This window comes from Lactuca virosa, chromosome 4 (assembly GCF_052849685.1).
Source record: "Lactuca virosa cultivar CGN04683 chromosome 4, Lactuca_virosa_CGN04683_v6, whole genome shotgun sequence".
Classification (NCBI taxonomy): Eukaryota; Viridiplantae; Streptophyta; class Magnoliopsida; order Asterales; family Asteraceae; genus Lactuca; species Lactuca virosa.
In genome coordinates, this window is record NC_136429.1 from 402031159 (window position 1) to 402051782 (window position 20624).

General features: G+C 37.4%; 1 protein-coding gene and 1 pseudogene across 1 annotated transcript; one reads left to right on the top strand and one right to left on the bottom strand.

Annotated features, from left to right (window-relative positions):
* Window positions 1-285: 285 nt before the first annotated feature.
* LOC145169055 (WEB family protein At3g51220-like) lies at window positions 286-1604 on the top strand. The gene is made up of 2 exons (XM_079087645.1): window positions 286-507; window positions 809-1604. The coding sequence occupies exons 1-2, from the start codon at window positions 364-366 to the stop codon at window positions 1331-1333; spliced, it is 669 nt and encodes a 222-aa protein (XP_078943771.1). The 5' UTR covers window positions 286-363; the 3' UTR covers window positions 1334-1604.
* Window positions 1605-3156: 1552 nt separating this feature from the next.
* Window positions 3157-20624, bottom strand: part of LOC145106481 (uncharacterized) — a 28806-nt pseudogene continuing 11338 nt past the window's right edge.

Genomic DNA, 20624 nt, shown 5'->3' on the forward strand with positions numbered 1-20624 from the left:
TCTTAATTGATTAAAGAAGATTAAGTTAAATATCCATTAACGTACGAGAACATAAAAAGTACATGAAATTTGTTAAAATATAATATGATTTGTTTATAATAGATTAAAAACCGGAATATATGGTAGAAATTAAAGGATTAAGAAAAGATAAAGACGGTACAACCACCAAACTAAAAACATCACCCTCCATTAACAGAATTTTATATAGTGAAGTGAACGCAAAGATACGTACCCTCTTTTTATTCAACTCTCTCTCACACTCTATTATATCATTACAATCTTCATTACACCTTAAATTCAATGTGTGCTTGTTTGTGCATGCATGTACATGTGGTTTGAAAATTAGGGTTCTGAAAAAGATCGATGGAGATGGAGGAAGGTTTGGTAGTGAGAGGGAATATTGAGATTGATATGCGGAGACCATTCAAGTCCGTTAAAGAGGCTGTCATGTTGTTCGGAGAAAAAGTTTTGGCCGGAGAGGTCTATGCCGGCCAGCAGATCAAACAGGTTTACTTCTTTAATTTATATCTCTTTTTTCGTGCTTCATACTTTGCTATAGTTGATAGTACATTATTATGCATTACATGCCATGTACATTTGCATGGCTATAACCTAGCTAAATAAACCTATCAACTTTTCACATGCATATGTATCTTGCGTGCCTATGCATGTATGTCCACAACTTCGTTATTTACTTGTAATTAAATTAACCGATGGATTTTGATGCTAAAGTTATTCAAATTCGAAGGACGAATATGTTCATATGTGTTTATGGTCAATTGGTCATTTGTACGAGTGACCTTCGCAGGCTGAGAGCATTGTTGATCAAAGCAATGTCAACCAGTACCGAACAAAAGTTGGAGCCATAGCAGCAGAGCTTGAAGAGACGAAACAAACCCTAGAAAAAGCAAAAGAGGAGGACACATGCATGGCTTACTACCTCGCATCGCTCAAACAAGAGCTAGAAGAGACCAAGTCTGAACTCAAACAATTGAAGTCGAGAAAAGAAACATTTCATCCAAAACAGCTTTCGCCTGTTGATAAGGAGATAGAAGAGATCAAATTCATTCAAAGAGCGGAAGTAAATCATCCGGAGATTGAAGGAAGTAGTGATGAAGATGATTACTTGGGGTTTGAAAATAACAGGTCAGTGAAGTTTGCTAGTCCCCCTTCTTTAACCAAAGTGATGATTGAAGCATCCAAACAGCAGGAAACAAGCCCTTCTTCTCTCAAGAAGAAAGCCCAAAAGAAAACCTTAATTCCTTCACTTAGTGGGATTTTCTCAAGAAAAAAAGGTGGTCAATCTACAAGAACACCGAAATCTTTCAAATGAAAAAACGTGGTTCTTCTAACTAATTCAAAGTCGATTAATTTTGATTTTGATCAGCACCTTATGATGGGTCCTATATATATGAACGGAGACCCACCAATTGAGGATTATGAGATGAGATGAGGTACCCGAATTACACAAGTTATATTTCAAATATTGCGTAGGAAATAAAATGATCTTTCATTTGTTGCCAAATGTTAGGCTTGTTTAGTTCCCTATAATGATGAGTTAAGAACTTATGATGATTAATACAAAGACATTTTTGTATTTTCAACTCAATATTGAACGAACATGTTGTGATATACAACATATTTAACATACCGGAGAAAAAGAAGAAAAATAGAATTGCACCGCTTATTTTACGATTCAAAATGGGAAACAATATTGTTGATTTTCGAGCTCACTTTGACGACGACGTCGACCAATCATTAAGCAACTGCAATATTCATTTTTGAAAAAGATGCAAGAACAATGAGAAATTTTTTTATCGAACTTTCTAACAACGAATCAAAATTATCAAAGCGAAATGGGATCAAACAATGAACCTTAAAGACCACATCATACCAGAATTATCATATTATCCAAAAATTAATTAGCGAACAGCGCAACATCCAAACACTCTTTGACTCAGGGCCGGCTCGGAGATTTTAAGGGTCTGTGCTAAGAAGAAAAATAAGGCCCTAAATACAATTTTTTAATATATAAGGCAAACAAACTTAAGACGATGAATTGTTCTTACGGAAAACTTAAAAGTAAATAAACTAATTAAAAAGGAACATATGGAATTTTATAAAAAGTGCAAGGGTTAATTATGTAACGTCTGAAAACTCATTTGTTAAAATTTTGAAATATATAGCATAAAGTAATGGTCAAAACTCTAACTTGAATTTAAAACATCAAAATGTTGTGCACAAGAATTGAACCACCTACACTTGATTCAAAATAGATACACTTATGTCAATTACGCACCTAGACTTTACGCAAAACTTTGAATAAATTCATATATATTTAGTTATTCCACATATAATTTAATTAAAACTCGAGCCCTATTTTTTTCGGGGCCCTATGCAGCTACATCTCTTACCCCACCCCCCCCCCCCCTCTTAAAACCCTCTTTGTAGTTCTCAAACAAGAAATATTCTTAGTTTTTAGTGTGGGCCATCAATTTAGGCAGCCGCACCCGTCGTCACTATGCGACTCCACATCGATGACAAGGCGTTGCTAAAGCATTTGAGAGAGGGTGTGTTTGGATAAATTAGTTTTTAGCTTATTAGTTTATTGTTTACTGGCTTATTGCGATGAGAATAAGCAATTTTTTAAAAAAGTATTTGGATTAGTTTATTGCGGTGGGAATAAGCAATAAGCAATAAACATTTTTAAGTGTTTGGCAAACAAAACAGCTTATATGAGTAAAATGACCAAAAATGGCTTCCTCTTATATGTGAACATATTTTTCTTATTAAAACAAAACAATTTTGTTTTTTAAATAATAAAAAAAAATTATCCATAAAAACTAGAAAAACATTTACTACATTATTTTTACACCTATTTTTAAATTGATCGGATACATCTATCGAAATATTTAAGAAACATAAGACCATAATTTTCTTATCCATAAGAACTAAAAAAACATTTATCATGCAAACCTATATGAGACCACAAATTTCATTCCAAATCCATATTATCCATCACGCATAGTTATAACACATTCTATATTATCCAAAATAGTTTCATGCTACTACATTAAACCATAAAATGAAAATACCAAAGAGTTTCAAAACAAATCATACGTCATTACGTGCACGAGTGTTTGACCTCGAGAAAATCTATCCCGTAATCATATCGCGTACTGCACTCATATACATATCGTCATTTCTACGTTGTCCACTTGATACTTCGTCATGTGGCTCAATACCATAATTGGGTCCTTCATCATTGCGCGGAATATAAGATTTTTTTTGCGCTATCTGAAATGCTGCATTACCACTACCGCTCATTCTAATGTAATTGTGAATTGCCATTTAAGCTAGCACAATTTCCACTTGGGTCTCGAAGTCGAAATTTACATGCATATCTCTTAGTAACACCCATCGAGCCTTCCAGACTCCAAAAGTTCGTTCAATTACATTGTGAAGTGACGAATGATAATAGTTCAATTTTTCTTTAAAGCCTTTTGGTTCCCGCGCGACACGAGTCTCTCCACGTCGAAAATCAGGAATATGATAACGGATGTTTGAACGTTTGTAGGGAGCAAGATAACATTTTGTATTTGGATATCCGGCATCTACAAGGTAAAACTTACCTATAGAGGTACAAATAAAGCATATGATTGTTATTAATTAATACCGTTTGAAAATATAAAATTTCTACTAATAAGTAATAATACTAACCATCTGTGACAACCCGAAAGATTTGGATCAAGCAAAGTCTAAATTGTAACCTTATTACAATGAAAAACCTTGAAAACCAAAAGGGCATAAGTGCATGTATATGGATGTGTACACTTTGGAAATCATATATAAGATAACCTCTTGAAAGTAAACAAGTTTATCAAAGCAAAATTAGACAAATAAATTGGAGTTCAAGTTGCAATGCATTCAAACAAGGATCAAATGGTGTTAACACAAGAACTTGTAATTGTGTCACAATCTTGAACACTCAAACTTTAAGGTCAACATATTTGAGTTTCCTATTAACAAAAACCATAAACACCTGCATGGGGACCATCCAAGACCGTAAACCCCTCCAGTTGGTCCATAGTTGGCCGAAAACACCCTAAAGGACTTTAGCTTGGCCGTAAACTACCTTAAGGAATCAATGTTTGGCCGAAAACCCCTTAGTGGACCACACTTTGGCCGAAAACACATCTAATGGGGGTATATGAACCGTAAACCCTTCCTATGGCAGTAAACTAATAAAGTTAATCACAATAAAGTTTCCCAAGAAGGTTTATGGTCTAGAGTGGGAATAAGACAAAAATCGAAGACTTTAGGATGTGATGTCCATTCATATTTCCCCATGCAATTCACAGGTTCCCACGTAATTAACCAACATATATCCATGAATTATCCCACAGATATCCAAGATAATATTCCCCCATATAATCTAATTAATATCCTAACCTCATTCCATCCCATTTTTTACGGCAGTAAACTCATTCAAAGATCCTTCCCTCATTTCACTTAGCAATATTTCAAAACTCTCCCAAGAACAAACCTAGAGTCTTTCATGATCAACATTTTCCAAGTAACATCCCTAGATCCTTGTACGTAAATTCGAGTTTGGTTAGTAATTCTACACATTATTTTGTTGATTTCACCCTATTTACACATAATATTATGTGATGACATCCTTAGGGTATCTTAAGCCTCAAAGAGTTATTAAAACTCTTTAAGTGTTTAGGGCTCGAAATCTCTTCACAACACTTCAAATCATCCACCAAACCAAACCAAGGTGAGTTCATACCCCCATATTTTCAAGCTTTTTCCATGTTTTTAGGGGGGGGGGGGGGGGAATACAAGTAAAACTTTATTTATCCCACAAATAATTTCATGTTTTTCATCCTTATGTTAAAGATAAAATATGGTTTACATAAGTTATGGTTTGTTCTAGTTTTGGCATAAACATTTGTGATATACATTTTGTGAAAGTAAACTTAAACTAAGTTATAAAATCATAAGAAAAGTTATGAATTGTAAAACTACATGGTTTTTGGGAACTTTTACTAAAAGATATCGTTACTAACAAAAATGGTTATATTATAATCATTCTTTAATCTAGTGGGTTTTAACCCCAAAATAATATATTTTGATTTCATATTTTCACGTCAGAATACGCAACTATATTTATATAAAAGATTATATAAATAGTTTCCACCAACAAGATAAGCTATAATTGGTACAGTTTTGAAGTCACAAGCCACACCTTTCAAAAATACTTATAATTACTTAAAGGTATAATTATCTTATTTTACAAGTAAAATGAGTCAGAGTTCACGTAAATCTGTTAATGATCTTCTGAGACTTTCCTTCACCGTACCTACCTAGCGTACACCGTAGGCCCTGCGTTATAACCAGAGTCTCTTAGAGGGAGAGCGAGACCGTTGTGTATATATCTATATGGGATCGACAACCCCACACCTCATATGTTCGCTACAGTTAGACCGGCAAGTCTAGGGTGACAAAGGTCCCCTCGGCTCCGACGCCTGAAGAACGTCGTGTTCAGGCATATCAGTCATATTAGCATGGTTATAAGAACTTATATAGAGATTAGCGAAACGATTTTGATTTACGGAAGCTTATACTTCATTGGTTTTATTAAAAGAAATGAAACTATATACTATTTTCTGTACAATATTCACTTCCATCTTGGTCTTTGGGTTTAAGACTACGGTTCACTTTTAAGAAAATACTGGATTTTCTGGAAGTATACATTATTACTTTACAAGGAAAAGATACAAAGGAATTACTTACAATTTCAGTTCATATTAAAGAAAATATCGGATTTTCTTGGAATTTACATTATTACTTTACAAGGAAAAGATACAAATTAATTACTTACAATTTTAGTTCATATTAAAGAAAATATCGGATTTTTTGGAAAATATGAAACCATCTTTCGCGAAACAATTGCAAAACCTTTTTCACACAAAAATGCTTATGGCCTCACCAACTTAATTGTTGACACTTTTCAAAATCACTTGTATTCTCAGGGAACCAGTAGACAGGTACTTAACCCTTTTTAAGGATCGGCGTCGTCGTCTCATGTTATTCCTAATTTTCAATTATTTGTATTCAACTTTTGGAATAACTGTGTTTGTAAACAATGTAATACTTGAAATCTAAATGTATGAATATTTGTGTTTCTACGTTTCATTACTATTCAATTGTGATGATATTGTACATGAAGTCACTCCATCCGCCCCCAGACATTTCCGCCGTTCTGGTTTGGGGGTGTGACAGATTGGTATCAGAGCATTGTTTATAGTGAACTAGTAAATCAAATCATACAAGATATACAACTATAAATACAATGGGACTAAAACAATCTGACTAAAAGTATACCTTAAAAGTATAAGTATTTTATAAAAGTATACATACATACTAGGACAGTGTCAGGATAAGAACAAAACAAAAGTATTTAGATGTTGGACACTACTGTCAAACCTAGACAGTTATGTAATCATATTTGGGATAAATATAGCCTGATCAACTATATTTATTTGAGATATGACCAACATGTGTTTGTGAGTGATAGTGGCGTTACAACAAGTCTAAAACTTACCAACTTTACATGCAAGGTAATATTAGAATCAAACATAAATTTTAAAATACTATAGGAGTATTTTATGATACTAAGCAATAACAACAAGTCTAAAAACTTATCAACTTCGTATACCAGGAAACTCAAAAATCAAACGTACAATTAAAACGCTATGGGAGTATCTTAGGATACCATGTGACCCCCCACACTTAAATCTTCTACATGTTTCTCATACCTCTATTCTCGCACGAACGACATGGCTGAATTTCATCACGAAGACCCCCACTACCCTGCCCTGGTAGCCGAGGAATGGATCGAGGAGGAGCCAGAAGAGGTTCAAGAGGAAAACCTAGAAGTGGGTCCTGAAGAATACCAGGAGATGGACTACGAGGGGGAGGATTCTGATGAGGATTCAGACAAGGATGAAGACGCCGGAGAGATCCTTAGCGAGCCTTACCCTTCGGGAGCAATGTCAAACCATCACGCAGAACAGGAGTGATCTTACCGACCGTCTACGCTCCTTAGAGGATGAAGTGGCCGCCATAAGACAACAACTCATTGCAGTTGAGGCTAGGGTGGCCTTAGCATAACAGAGAGCGGAAGAGGCCACACGTGAAATGAGTGAAATGGTTGAGCACCTTGTGCGCTATTTCGGCATATGAGAGTCACTACACTACTCTCATTATGTCCTAGGTTTATTATGTCTTTCATCACAACTTTTTGTAGTAAATCAAGAGAGGTACGCCCTCCAAGAACCCATGTAATCCGAATCCACTAATTGTATTGATAACTATATTATATTTTGATAAATTTAACGTTCGTGCAATGCCTATTTCTACTCTTTACCATAAATACATCATAGGGATGTAGGTCGAAACATTGAGAATCGTTCAACAACACGTGAAATTTATATGTAAATATAAATGGATGAATACAACTAGAAATAACCATGGTTACTTACGAGCTCGTTTCTCATCATGCAACAGAATCATGTCTTCCCATGGAAATAACCAGCACACTGACGAAACACCAACTCTGCAGATAGACTCCGGTACCTTCCAAGCCGCCGTAACAGCTGCCGTGACAGCTGTCCTGGCACAACTCAACGCTAACAACACAAATGAAAATGGAAACAGTGTCGACAATTCCAACCGTAGTAACAACCAAGGAAACCCACGAGTGACTGCCTACAAGGACACCCCAAACCACAAACCCAAGAACATGAAACGAAAGTCCTGGAACGGGAAAGGGGCAGCTCGACTCAAAGACCTACCAAAAGGCGACAAGCTGTAATAATCCATACCCCCACTGACCCTACTACCTCAACACCAAGAAAACCATATGCTGGAAACCTCCAAAATGCAACAAGTGCAACTTCCATCATAATGGAGTCTGTCTGGAGTTGCATTGCAATAGGTGCAACAAGAAAGGGCACACCACCCGCCACTGTAGGACCTTGGCCCAATGCATCACTCCAACCCCTGATGATGGAGTAAGTCCAGTATGCCACACATGCGGTGGAATGGGACATTTCAAGAGAAATTGTCCAACAGAAAGGAATGACGGAGGAGCGGAAGGAGTTTAACAACAGGACATGATGAAGAAACAAGGAACCCTACTAGGATTTTCGGTACGTTTTCAAACAACAATAATTAAGCATCGAATTTTCACTAAAATTGTTGCCAATTAAAAACATAATCATAAATTTCTCACTCACCCGAACAAATCATATCATACAAAAACTAGAGATCCTTGCAGGTGAGCTGTGATGGATTAGTGTAAACACGGGGTCATATATAATTAAGATTTTACAGACTTAGAGTGTGTGATTCCGCCTTAATTCCTGTTCCTTGTCTGGTTGTGGATTTAGGGTAGGGCCACTCAATCGACTGCCTTTTCAATCTTAATTATATGCGACTAGGTTACACCAAACTATTATAGAGAGACCTAGTAGGAAACATACTACGAGATAACATCATTAGTTATCCAAGCACTCATGCTGCTAGAACCCACTAATCCCGATACAAAATATTCGCAATAGTAACAACAAAGACAAAACTGTACATAAAATACACTACCGTTCTAAACAATCATCTCCCTTTCAAATTAACTTACCACTGACTACAATAAGAAATTCCAAAGTCGTCGTTAAACATTGAATGGCTTGATTCTCACCATACCAATTTCAAGTGCCACGAAGAGACCATTTGCCTTAACCGACCGATTAACGAAACCCTTTCAACCTATAACGAAAAATCCCTGAATCATCCCCGGCATCTAGACTCATAAGTACCTATGTGAAAAGTACCCTGTTCTTTCCCCCACAATAGAAATAGAAGACAAGAAGCAAAAGACATCAAGGGTAACCCAGAAATTTACAACATTTCCGAAGTAGTTCCCAGAAGTCCTTTCGGAAATATCACCTATGTGCCAAGTTGACTTCAGAATCGACTCAACTCTTGGAGCCATTCCCATAGCCAAAACCCCTCTACCACTTGGCACCAACACGAAAACAGATATTGCCCGATCAATAGAACGACCTAATAAGTAAAGAAACTACCCGACCAAGCCTCTAACCCAAGAAAGCACCCATTCGACTCATAAGTAGGAAAGGCGAATTTTCCATAGGACCATTGACTCCCAAAATTCAAACCAACCCATCGTCAAGGCTCAATGTAACACTAGTCAAAATAGGTCAATAAACAATCACATGTGATTATGCCAATCATGTAATGTGATTTTGTTAAACTAGTAATGTGATAAGAGTGCTATGTATTTCATGATAAATTCTAATACAAATATGAACTTTCTTTATGATACAACTCAAATTATATGTCCATACGATTCCAAAAAATATAGAGAATGTCTGAATCTGACTTCGCATGAATTATGATAAACCGAACACTATAAATCTCTATCAGAAGAGGAATTTAAAATATACTTAGAATTAGCTATTGGAGTCTAAAAGAGAGTTGTAGTACTTGTAAATATCTACGCGTGCATATAAAGAACGTCAAAAACGGAGTTCGTATGTGAAAGTTACGACCTTCCGAAGATTCAGCTGTCAGAAACCCTAATCTGACTGAACTCATGACGTGAACACAGAACTCACGACGTGAGGAGTCATTTTGCCACATCTCGGAATCTAGAAGGTGTCTGACGAGGCAACGAAGGGATAATATCCAAACTTACGACGTGAGCAAGGATATCTCACGACGTGAGGAGTCACATGGCCACCTTCCGAAGCTAGGGACGCAAATGGCAAGTCTACGGGATGAGCATGCATGACTCACGACGTGAGCCTTATAACACTCACAACGTGAGAGTCCAAAATCCTTACTATAAATAGCAGGTCCGACTTCAGCTATTCCTTACACTATTTCCCTTTCTCCTCTCTCCCTTACCGAAGCCATCTTGCATCCCGAGCCCGACGACCTCGTACGCTGACCATTTCTGCTTAGATTACATAAAATCACGCTACTAGGGTGAGTTTCACGGCCCCACTTTCTAATATTTTGGGGGAAAATGCATGCTAAATGTTGTATACATATTACTATTATGTCTATATGATAGTATATAGTTATAATAGCCGGGGTATAGTTATTCTAAATATAATATCTTTAAATATATACAACTATTATCAACTTATCAGTATGTTATTATACTAATGTAGATCTTGAGTTACACTTAGGATGTTATATATATGCTGTGTGTGATATAGTTCCGAAGTTATATTCGGAAGTTCTATATGTTAATTTATAAAGTATGTTGTTATTATTAGTTTTATGACAAGATAAAACTTGAGAGGTTATATGTTGTTGTTGTTATTGGTTTTATGTCAAGATGAAACCTGGTTTTACTTCAAGCTATAGCTGTTATACTGCCTAAATGTTATGAGATTAGGAGTAATGTTTAAAAGCATAGTCTAGTAACTTAGGTTTTAGACATGAGAATGTTTTTGTTGTTAGAGCTATAAGAAGCCGTCGAAGTCTACATAGGTTATTGTATTCATCAACTAAGATTGGGGATCTTAGCGGAAATCCTCTAAACTGTAACCGTTAATCTCGTGTGAGCGAGGAAGTCGTGTATAATTAGTATACGGGTTGACCACCCCAATTGTGACTGTTAGCTACAGTTAACCAAAAGTGAGTGATGAACTATCCTTTTACTTGTTATTGTTCCGGCGTCGATGAAGCGTACGGTGTTGTTTCTCATGGTAAATCATGAGTGTTTTGTTTCTCATGGTAAATCGTGAGTGTGTTTTATCAGAGGTATTATGTCATAGCAGCGGTTACAGGCCCGTGGTAGCAAATTTTTAGAAACATTATACTTTGTCGTATACAAGTATTAATGTTAAGTATAAGTTTCCCCCTACTTATACCCTAGGTACTACTTGTATATTAAGTAGATAACTATACCTAACACACATACTCGTATAGAATTGAAATAAGATTTATACGTAGTAACTTTCGTTTATATGGAATTACAAACATTTATATTTATAATATATGAGACTTATAGGTATATACTTATTTGGTAAGTAAACCATTATACATAGGATATATATACTAAACGTTGGAGAGTCAAAATGATACTTTCAAAACTATACGTTTGAACGTGGAAAATGTATTATTTTATGGAGTCAAAACCTATGGACTCACTAACTTTAAAATGCATGTGTTTTCAGGAACTTGAAAAGCTGGTACGTATTCGAACAGAAGAAGTTTTACTATTACCTTTCTGTTCATTAAGAAGTATGCCATAGTCGGATATTATGTAATAGGTTCTAGAAAAACAGTTATGTAACTTTCAGTTATCAATAAAGGTATGTATTCTCTTTAGTATTGTTCAATGTATGTTATATAACTGTGATACGAAGAATGACGTTACACCACTCGGTGTTTCCGCCGATGGCTGGGGTTGTGACAGAAATTGGTATCAGAGCTATTAACTATAGTGAACTAGTACTTTCTTAGGAAAGAACGTCTATAGTTTATGGCTTACTCTATTAGGTTTAGGAATATCCCTTAGCCTACAATAAAAAGTATTATTAATTATTCTACTGAAGGACTACTTACGGGAGCGGTGACAAGGATAGACATGTCGATTTGCGTTGCTGGATTCCAGAACGGCTATATGCTAAAATGATCCTGCCCTTTCGACTGTCCTGACTGGCCGGAGCCTTATCAGATAGACCTGAAGTAACAAACAATAGTTAAACCGTGAATACAATAAATAAGAATATAGATTCATATATAAAGACTCAGACCCGCGATGAGAATACACCTTAATACCCGGAATGTTTTTTATCTCAAGGATTTAGATCAAATATTCCAACTAAAGTTTATATGTGCGTAGATCCTATCACAACTAGGTGTAGGTGCGCAACTACATTTTATTATGATTAGATCATATGAACTATTTAATTTGGGAGTAATATTTGATATACTAAACTCTTGGTGATCCAAAACGTATAGGAATTCGACATGACACATTCACGAGAATGGATAATCATCGAGGATACAGATGTAGAAGAGGAAGTTTCATTCCCCACGATGGTAGGCGAGCCTTACTACCCTATAAATCCAACCACCTTTCATCCAATACCTTCTGACGATGGAGCACCTTTACCCTCCAACGAATGGGAAGAGAGTGAACCAATGGAAGAGAGCGAATCAATGGAGGAGCCAGAATCGGTGGCATCATCTTTACCACCAATGAACACTCTTTACCGTAAAGTTCCAGGAGGAGCAAAAATGAAACGCACGGCACGTAAATTGATACCGATATGGCAAAAGGTTAAGAAGAATCAGAAGGCGTCATCTTCAGGAAGTCACAGAGTTCAAGATGAACCTACACGGATCGCACAAACCGTTGATAGGTGGGTGGCGGAAGAAAGAGCTGCTAAGATGTATGAGATTGGTCAATCATCTCGACCACATCTCCCACATTCTTCCGAAGTTAACACTTTATCTCAATTGTTTGAGAAAAGTGTGAAAATTGAAGATAAGATGGAAATTGTCGAAGGAAGGGCTACTCATCTCTCTGGAAGAGTACGAAGGCTAGAAGGACAAAGGACGCGAGATCAGGAATCGGTGATGGATGTCCATCATCGTATAAATTTCGCTTATAACGACATGATTACTCACAATGCAAGGATTGCAGAGTTAGAACTCTACAATCAAACCTCAAGAAATGAAGAATGCACGGGAAGTCTTGAGCAGAGAACTCAAGCACTTGAGGAGCAAGTGGTTAATGTCACAGACGTGCTAGGTCATCACCTAGGTTACTGGTAGATAAGTTAAAACTAGTGGTTGTGTAAATAGAAAAATCAGACTAGTTAAGGCAAGAAGAGGAAAGTTTATAGCAAGGATGTAGAAAACCTTGCAAATTTTGTAATGTTTATAGAAACTTTTCTCTTATAAGCCTAAATAAACTGATGTAACCACCGGTAATAATATGAAGCATATATTACAGTAACCATTGTGTCATCCATTATGTTTTACACTTTGAAGAATAATTGAAGTATTTAGTACTCGTGTATTAAATGATTAACAAAACTCATAAAATTCTTATTATTTTAGGAACTAAAACAAAATGCCTAGAAGTAGTAGTGCTCGGCTAAACCCTAACTGACCATCAGCACCACAACAACAACCACCAGAACCAAACCCTCCAATAAATACAGCACAACTGGAAGAAATCATAGCTCAAAGAATTGTTGTGGCTCTATCTAATGTCACAAGAGATGGAGTTAGAAATGAAAGCCATGTAGGGACCGCTAGAACGTGTACCTACAAAGATTTTATGAATTGCGGGCCAAAAAGCTTTCATGGAAATGAAGGAGTAGTTAATTTGACGAGGTGGATAGAAAAGACAGAGTCCGTCTTTCAAATAAGCTTCTGTCCAGATGATTGTAAGGTATAATTTGCAGCATGTACTTTCGTTGATGTAGCACTCACATGGTGGAACAACCATGTGAATACAATGGGAATTGATATTGCAAATTCCATGAAATGGGAAGAGCTAAAAATGATGCTAGTAGAGGAGTATTGTCATAGGGAGGAAATACAGAAGTTGGAACAAGAATTGTGGACCCTAACCATGAAGGGTTCAGAGATAAAAACTTATACCGCTAGATTTAATGATCTTGCAGTAATGTGTCCAGCACTTGTAACCCCTAAATATAAAAACATTGAGCGATATATCTGGGGTTTAGCATCACAAATTAAAGGCATGGTGATCTCATCAAAGCCTACGACCTATGACAACACCAAGAGAATAGCTCATCAGCTAACCCTCATAGAGATCCAAGGAATAGAAGTGGTCTCAAAGGCTGAGTCTTCCAAATCTGGAACAAACAAGCGCAAGTTTAATAGGAAGAATCCTAAACAATCATCTGAGAAAAGACAAGAAGTGGCAACCAATTATGCAGCCACAACAGCAGTACCTACACAACCAAAATCTTCATGGTGCAATCACTGCAACCGTCATCATCCAGGTGACTGTTTTGTCTGCACGAAGTGCAAGAGAAAGGGGCATACTGCTAGTTACTGTAGGAGCACAACACCTGCAACAGTCGATTAGCAAACCAATAATGGGACAGGCCGTGGTGAAGGAAGAAAATGCTATGAGTGTGGGGAGGTTAGACACCTCAAGAAAGAATGTCCAAAGTTAAGGAGTCAAGGAGGCATAGGACGTGGCAGGGCGTTTGTGATCGGAAGCAGAGAAGCTATCTAGGAGCCTTCAGTCGCATCTGGTACGTTTCTCATAGATAATTTATATGCTACTATACTCTTCGACTCTGGGGCAGATAGAAGTTTTATAACTGCGACGTTTAGAAAATTGTTAAGTCATAAGTCTAGCAAATTAAAAGAAATCTATGAAGTAGAAGTCGCTAACGGTCAAACTGAGAAAACACATGAAATTCTAGAAAACTGTCTGTTAACTCTTAATAACTACCTTTTTCACGTCAACCTCATGCCAATGCCTATCGGTAGTTTTGATGTCATAATTGGCATGGATTGGTTATATTCACACCGCGCCGAAATTCTATGTCATGAGAAAGCCATACGACAACCCTTACCAAACGGCGAAGCCCTGATTATCTATGGTGATAAATCTGGGAAGAACCTCAAAGTCATCTCTTGTACTAAGACCCAGAAATATCTACATAAGAAATGTAGCGCATTCTTAGCCTACATTGTAGATAAGAAGAGAAAGACAAAAGAAATCAAGGACATCCCTCAAGTATGTGATTTCCCTGACGTGTTTCCTGAAGATCTACCTGGAATACCTCCCGTCCGACAAGTCGAGTTTCGTATCGACTTAATTCCAGGAGCGGCACCAGTAGCGAAATCTCCTTATCGGTTGGCTCCATCCGAAATGCAAGAATTGTCTAGCCAACTACAAGAACTTCTTGACAAAGGCTTTATCCGACCAAGTTTTTCACCTTGGGGAGCACCAATCTTTTTTGTCAAGAAGAAGGACGGATCCTTTCGAATGTGTATTGATTATCGGGAGCTGAACAAGCTAACGATCAAGAATCGTTATACACTTCCAAGAATTGATGATCTATTCGATCAACTGCAAGGATCCAGCTACTACTCAAAGATAGATCTTAGATCAGGATACCATCAACTCAGAGTATAAGAAGATGACATTCCAAAGACAGCATTTAGAACTCGTTATGGTCATTATGAGTTCTTAGTTATGTCTTTTGCATTGACCAATGCCCCAGCAGTGTTTATGGATCACATGAATCGTGTTTGCAAACCATACTTGGATAAATTCGTGATCGTATTTATCGATGATATATTGATATATTCACGAACCAAGGAAGAACATGGTCAACGACTGCAAATAATCTTGGAACTACTAAGAAAAGAAAAGCTGTACGCTAAAGTCTCTAAATGTGAGTTTTGGATTAGAGAAGTACAATTTTTAGGTCATGTAGTTAGCAACGAAGGAATTCATGTTGACCCATCCAAAGTTGAAGCAATCAAAAATTGGGAAGCACCAAAGACGCCAACAGAAGTGCGTCATTTCCTAGGACTTGCTGGCTATTACCGTAGATTCATAGAGAATTTCTCCAAAATAGCCAAGCCGCTTACAACACTTGTTGGATAAGGTGTCTAAGTCCATAACTTATTTGGTATATACTTGACCCGACCCGGCATGGTCCATTTGGGTTGCACTTCACCCAAACTAGTTATGGATAATTTTATGAGAGTTGTATACTTACGATTTATTAATATATTATAAGTTATAATATATTAATATAAAGTCATGTTACTTAATTAGTTTTAATCTTGAATTAATTATGAATTAATTTAGTGATTAAAAGGAAGACTAATTAAATCATGGGCTATTATATTTATATGGTGTGGGCTAACACTCATTTGGGAATGGGCTAAGCTTATATGGAAGTCCATGGATGATCCATGGAGCTTTTACCCATGGATCCTTGGAAGAGGAAAAGACATGGGTTATTAGGGTTTCACCCTAACCATGTACACTATATAAACAAGCTTATGTTGCATGAAAAACCCCAACCAAAAAGGTATGTGTAAGTGTGGTGGCCAAAATCAAGAGTTAGTATACTCTCTCATACATTTTCCAAGTTTGTGGTGATTTGTGATTTCCATTTGAGGCATTCACATTATTGGTGCTTGGCTCTCAAACTCCAAGGAATCAACAATCAACAAAAGGTATGTAATTCATCTAGTTCTTTTATGGTTAAAAGTACCCCATGCCATGCTAGATAGGTTATAAACCTTGGAAAATAATATTTTGCATGTATCTTAGACAAACATAGATCCAAGGTTTAATAGGGTTGCATGTACACTTAGGAAGTGTTAGAATGCTCAAAGCTCAACAGTGGTATCAGAGCCTAGGCTTGTTTGTTTGATACTTGATGCAAAATAGTGATAAAACGTCGATTTTTTGCTGTCTGACTGATGAACTCGCCGAGTCCATGGGGGGGCTCGCCGAGTTCATGTGTAAACTCATCCTACTCGCCGAGTAGGTTCGTGCACTCGGCGAGTAGGAGCCTCAGAATGCAGATTTTCGACTTTTGCTGCTGGAAATGGACTAGAAACATTACCCTAAACTGTTTTGGTGTTTTAAAACTTGTTTTTGGTTGGTGTAATGGTTGTTCTAATCCATTTAGAATAGCATATATCAAAATTTCATGCTTTGTATGTGTTCATATAATTTTTGAAACTTTGATAATCATGTTCATGTTCTTATGAATTTAGAAGATGATAGGAATTATTTGCTGAATTGTTTAGGATTAATTCTTGATCATTTATGTGTTTTAATGGAGTCCATAATTTGTCCTCAAGTTATGGATATCCAAAGGTCACTTCTTTTAAACACACACTTAAAACACATAAGTTACATGGAAATGAAGAGTCTTCATTTTTATGAACCTTTAATTCATAAGTTATGAAATGAAAGGTTTTGAATAGTTTCAAAACTTGTCCTCAAGTTTTGGAAATTGTAAAGTTACACACACTTTAATATACTTTAATTCCAAACCCTTAGAGTTTTAAAAGTTAAAATTCAACCCTTATACTATTTATAACATTAATGGTTAATTATTATATATATGTATAAGATCAAAGTCGTCTTACCGCTAGTACGCCTCATTCACGAAGCCAGTCTATAAGGTGGGTATAAGGTTGTTGCCTATAAAATGGCAACTTAATGGGTGTCCACTCTCACCCACCGCTTGCTTGACTGGTGGAGGGTCGTTAGCCGAACGGGTAGGACAAGGACTTATAAATTCTCATTAAAAGTATGATGAATATTATAAAGTAACTAAACCTTTTATAAATTCCCAATCTTAGTTACTTTAGGAAAATGTGAATATGGTGCTAACCCATGAAATTCACACTTTGTACCTTACCAAGTCGTTGGTGGAGCATGTGTGGTTAACCGGCACACTAACTTGGACTAGTAAGGATCACGAAGGGTGACTTAATGTTTATCATAGATCGGTGGAGCGTGTGTGGTTAACCGGCACATTGATTAGGTGATAATATTAAGGGTACCAAGTGAATTTGCATGGTTATTCACACCTTGTTTTGTGATCCTCGGAATCCCAGTCACAAAACTTGAAGGGCACAATCGAGATTGAAACATGCCATTGAAAAGTTCAATGAATCTCAAAAGAATCTAGGAATTTCAAAAACCAATTAAACCTAATAATTCATTTCGTTTTCATGGTGGAAATTGGTGAATCGTCATTCACCTACCTTCAAATATATTATAGCTTAGATTACGGCATCCCTCTTCTAAGTTATAATATAGTGTGTTGGATCCTAGCCTTAATATTATATTTGGGTGTATTATTAAGGATTCGACATATATCTAATCTAAACTTGTTTTCTTCTTTTCAGATGTCTTCCAACAACAATGCTTTGGGCTCTAACCCTACTGGCTCCTTTTCCCTCATGAACCTTTGTGGGAGGGTCATCTTTGATGGTTCCAACTTCATGGATTGGATTCGGAACATCAGGATGGTTACTCGTTACGAGGACAAGGAATATGTCCTCGATAAGGAGCTAAATGAGCTTGATGAGTCCACTACTACTCCTTAGGAGGTCGCTGAGTATCAGGCACATGAAAGAGATGCCACCAAGGTGGCATGCATCATGATGGCCACCATGAGGACTTTTACCCTTTTGAGATGCATCAGGATCTGATGGAAAGGTACCATCAGAGTGCTCGTCAAGAGCGGTATGAAATAATCTCCTCCATGATCACTACCCGTATGAAGGATAGCGAACCAATCACGAGCCACATGCAGAAAATGAAAAGGTATGTGGACCGTCTAATGAAACTGAATGTGAACTTCCCTGAGGAGTTGGCAATTGATATCATTTTGCACTCCTTGCCATCGTGTTATGATCAATTTCGTATGACATACCACATGAAGAAGGAGGAAGTCACACTCAGTAAGCTTCAAGGACTTCTGAAGACTGCCGAAAGTGGTCTTAAGAGTAAGTCGGTTGCTACTCCTACTCCTACTACTACCCCTGTTTTGGCTATCGGGCAAGGCAAAGGGAAGAAGAGGAAGCACCCTTCGAAGGGTACCAAGGGAAAGTCCCTTGAAGGCTCCTCATCTGGAACCAAAGGTGGTTCTATCACTCCTTCTGCCATCCCTAAGGATGCTGAATGCTTCTACTGTCAAAATAAGGGGCACTGGAAGCGAAACTGCTCAAAGTACTTGCAGGATGTCAAGGATGGGAAAGTGAAACCATCCCATGCAGGTATTTACACTATATTGTCTAATAACTCACCATATTCTAATTCTTGGGTTCTTGATACAGGTTTTGGTATTCACATCTGTTGTGACTTGCAGGGCCTAAGAAGAAGTGAGGATGTGGAGCACGGAAAGATAAACTTAATCATGGGGAACAAGAAGGTTGCACCTGTTACCAAGATTGGAGTTTATACTTTGTTGCTAGATAGTGGGTTAAAGTTAGATTTGAATAAATGTGTGTACTCGTCTGAAATGGCGAGGAATATTATTTCCTTTCATGCTTTGTACAAACAAGGTTTTACCTTTTCTTTTGATAATGAAGTTGGTAGCATTAATGCTTTCTTTAATAATGTTCTTTATTTTAAAGCATTACCTTGTGATGGTGTGTATGAAGCTATATCGGTTGTAGATAATTTAGGAAATAATGTATTATGTATTGATTCTTCTAGTAGCTTGGATAAAGCATCTTTGTGGCATTGTCGTCTTGGACATGTAGGCAAGAAACGCATAGGCCAGCTCCAAAAGGATGGAGTCTTGGAGTCGTTCGACCTCAAGTCGGATGATAGTTGTGAGTCTTGTCTACTTGGAAAAATGACAAAATCACCCTTCACTGGTACTTATGCAAGGGGTGAGGGTTTGTTGGACCTTATACATACTGATGTATGTGGACCATTCAAAACCGCCACAAGAGATGCTAATCGCTATTATGTGACTTTTATTGATGATTTTAGTAGATATGGTTATGTCTACTTAATCAAACATAAGTCAGAAACTTTTGAAAGGTTTAAAGAGTTTAAATAGGAAGTAGAAAATCAATTGGGCAGGAACATTAAGATGCTTCGATCCGATCGAGGTGGTGAGTATCTTAGTACTGAGTTCCTCGACTATCTTAAGGAGTGTGGGATTGTCTCACAATTGACACCTCCCAGAACACCACAGCTGAATGGTGTGGCTGAGAGGCGCAATCGAACTTTGTTGGACATGGTTCGCTCTATGATGAGTCGAGCTTCGCTACCAATCTCTTTTTGGGGGTATGCCTTAGAGACTGCCGCCCACATCCTTAATCTAGTCCTTACAAAGAAGGTTGCCAAAACACCTCATGAGATGTGGACTGGGAAAGTTCCCAATTTGGACCACATCAAGATCTGGGGTTGCGAGGTTTTCGTGAGGCGCGAAACTCATGACAAGCTCGAACCTCGAAGTGAAAGGTGTATTTTCATCGGCTACCCACAAAAATCCTTTGGTTACCTCTTCTACAGACCCAGTGAGAATGTGGTCTTTGTGGCTAGGAGAGGGGTCTTTCGAGAGAGAGAATTTATAAGCCAAGGAGACAGTAGGAGGCAAATTGACCTTGAAGAAATTCAAGAGTCAATTGGTGAAGGAACCTCAGACACTAGCAATCAACCTGAGGAAACTCATGTTGATCCAGCTGACGAGTCTGTACCTCCGAGGCGTTCCACAAGGGTTAGGAACACATCTGAGTTTTATTATGGATTTCATATTACTACGGAAGGTGATACATTTATCAGTGACAGTACACTGGTAAATCTGCATGAACCTAACAATGTTAAGGAAGCCATGGCAGGCCCGGAGTCTGCTAAATGGAAGGAGACTATGGACAGCAAGATACAGTCCATGTATGACAATCAAGTTTGGAACTTGGTTGACAATGTACCAGGCCGTAAGACAGTCGGGTGCAAATGGATCTTCAAGAAGAAGACCGACATGGATGGGAAGGTGCACACTTATAAGGCTCGACTG

Coding starts and splice junctions, on each gene's coding strand:
- LOC145169055 (XM_079087645.1), top strand. CDS start 364: ATGGAGATGGAGGAAGGTTTGGTAGTGAGAGGGAATATTGAGATTGAT. Junction 508..808: donor CCGGCCAGCAGATCAAACAG/GTTTACTTCTTT, acceptor TGACCTTCGCAG/GCTGAGAGCATTGTTGATCA.